We start from the raw sequence: 2500 nt of genomic DNA, 5'->3' as shown, positions 1-2500 counted from the left end.
TTACCTTGGTCATTGCGAGTCAGGGAGGCGGAGCGGTGAAACACCAGAACAACATGGGGTTTGTATTGGCATATTGGAAAGAAATATATTCCCATTATTGCTTTTTATCGTTCTTACTTTGGTCGTGTTATTCTCTTGGTTGTGTTAGTTTCTTGTTTTTACCTTGGTAGTGAACGATACTTAAATTGTACGAATTGTGATATTTCCAAGGAAAAAAAACAACAACGAAAAATTCTACTATATTTCAGAATGTTCAGGAGAATCTCAAATTTGTTCGTAATGACGACTCTCTGTTTGGCTTTAGAAAAGGTATGTGATGTGAATGGAAGTGCAGAATGACCGAGGTAATAGATGTTTATGGCTGGGCTGACTCTGACTGTGTTGAGGTCGTGGTTGATGTAAGTCGCGTGGTTGTGAAAATTACTGCATAATTAGATGTGTAAGTGGCTCTGGGAAGACGTGCAAAATAACTTATACTTCTAAGGGTACTGTCATACTTGTCTTTTTTGTTTGTTTGTTTGTTTTTTTCTGTTTTATGGAAGAGAACCATGCGGGAATATTGCATTAAACTGATGGCATTCCAAAACAGATAAAAGCAGATGAAGACCGGATTTCTATATCACAATGCCACACACGAGGAGGAATGTGCGTCCTACCTGAAGACTGTGCATCGGGTCCTTCTACACCTTGCAATCTAAACGGGACTGTATGTTGCAGTCTCCCACAGGATTCTTCGTGGCTGAGGGATTTCAATGTCAGTTTCAGAAAACGTAGGTTTAGTCCCCATCTTTTTTTTCTCTCTCTCTTGCTGATAAGAACATAGCTAATTAGAATGAATATTTCCACCAGAAAAAAAAAGGTTTAATGTTAGTAATACAAAAAGAAAAAGTGAACCTTTCTACCCAGTAATAAAAAACAAAAAAATAGTACTCCCGTTCCTTCTAACAGGGTCGTGTTTCAACCGCAAATGCCTCCTCTGGTACAATGGCGACTGGCTGGACTCTCCTGATTCCTGCAGACCGAAGAGGCGTCTGGTGTCCTATTGCAGCACTTCCCGCCAGTGGTGTTGCTCGCGCCCTTGCAGCGAGAAGAGGATATGTCATGATCATGGGGGCTTTTGTGTCACGAGGGCTGATCATTGTCAGGGACGCAAAGAACACAGGTGGTGCAAAGGCAAAATGTGTTTTTGTTGTATTCCAGGTAAGGAGGGATAACAGAACTGGAGGTTTTATTCACTCCCTAATAGAATTTTCGAGGTGGCGCTATTCACTTCCCTTTTTTTTTTTAATTATTAATTCGGGGTTATTATGATTGAGTATATAGCATACAGCATAATTTGGGATTATGATGATTTTTCTGCTATTGTGTAAAGAAAAGACAAAAACGCTCAGTTGAATTGGTCAACACAAAAACGTGCGCGTGAAAAAATAAAACTAAAATAGTAACAGTGGAAACTTAAAAACGTGGTGTTTTTAGTAAAACTAGATCCTTCACTAGTTATTGCAACTGAAATACATTAAATCGGCTGATCCATTTTTGTCTAATGTTTAAAGTTTATTAGCCCAATGTTTATTGTTTATCTCTATCATTGAGAATAATACTTTATTAATATCGTAAGATACTGGCCTAAGATGTATCGATATCGTGATAATCCGCTCCTATTTTGACAGATGCTATGCCTCCTCCCTGTCCCTGCTCGGAGCGCAATGGTAAGCTTTGTTTTGCTTTTGTCTTCGTGTCGCGTCATATTTCTCGGCGGGTCGCCTTGATTGGCCGACTTTGCCTTGTTCGACTAGCTTATTTGCTATTCCAATTATTCCCTTGTTTTATATCCTAGCTTTTGATTTTCCTGACTAGCTCATATGCTACAGGTATTATCTAGTTTTTTTTCCAAACAAATAGTCTGCTTCATCTGATCTGTCAACAATGTATCGGTGATGTGGCACATGAGCATTACTGGCTCCTGATTGGCTGAAAATTAGTGTGTCTGTTATCATTCGTTATTTGGAGTATATAGTCAACCTAAGGCTATTATATGATAAATATTATGCAGAAGATCATTCAAATACACGTTACTTCCATTTACACAGCCAGGCGACTTTTTAAATATTTGGAGTGAGAAAAATATCGATTCAGAGCTAGTTGTTCGTATGTGTGCAATCAGACTAGAGCGCTTGTCTTTCGTGGATTTATTACAGATAACTATCAACCTCAGCCACGTTGATTTTCATGTAATAACAAGCCAGTGATACACAGTTCAGTGGACACATTCCATTATTATTTTTTAAATTATAAGTTTTCTGCTGAAAAAAAGTAAGAAGAAATCCACAATACAAGACAAATATATGATTATACTCTTCTTCCATCGTAAATAGTTCCACTGGAGAAGCAATGTAGAAATATTGACAAAACTCTCAATGTGGAATTATGCATTTTCGTTCATAACAATTTTGTATTTGTCACAGTTATCTCTTTCGATGCTATCATGCCAAAAACATGC

The 2500-nt window shown here is 37.9% G+C and overlaps 1 protein-coding gene across 1 annotated transcript in view; it reads left to right on the top strand.

Annotated features, from left to right (window-relative positions):
• Positions 1-2500, top strand: part of LOC122261981 (protein SpAN) — a 12340-nt gene that overhangs the window by 250 nt on the left and 9590 nt on the right. Inside the window, exons 1-5 of the mRNA XM_086532877.1 lie at positions 1-58; positions 249-309; positions 590-770; positions 949-1200; positions 1671-1709. The exon at positions 1-58 is cut by the window's left edge and continues 250 nt beyond it. Coding sequence (XP_086389003.1) covers positions 54-58; positions 249-309; positions 590-770; positions 949-1200; positions 1671-1709 — 538 coding nt within the window. The 5' untranslated portion in view covers positions 1-53. The remainder of the gene's footprint in view (positions 59-248; positions 310-589; positions 771-948; positions 1201-1670; positions 1710-2500) is intronic.

This window comes from Penaeus japonicus, unplaced genomic scaffold (assembly GCF_977035675.1).
Source record: "Penaeus japonicus unplaced genomic scaffold, GWHDUDI00000001_assembly GWHDUDI00000038, whole genome shotgun sequence".
Classification (NCBI taxonomy): Eukaryota; Metazoa; Arthropoda; class Malacostraca; order Decapoda; family Penaeidae; genus Penaeus; species Penaeus japonicus.
The sequence above is the reverse complement of the archived record's forward strand: the minus strand, read 5'-3'. Positions and strand labels throughout refer to the sequence as shown.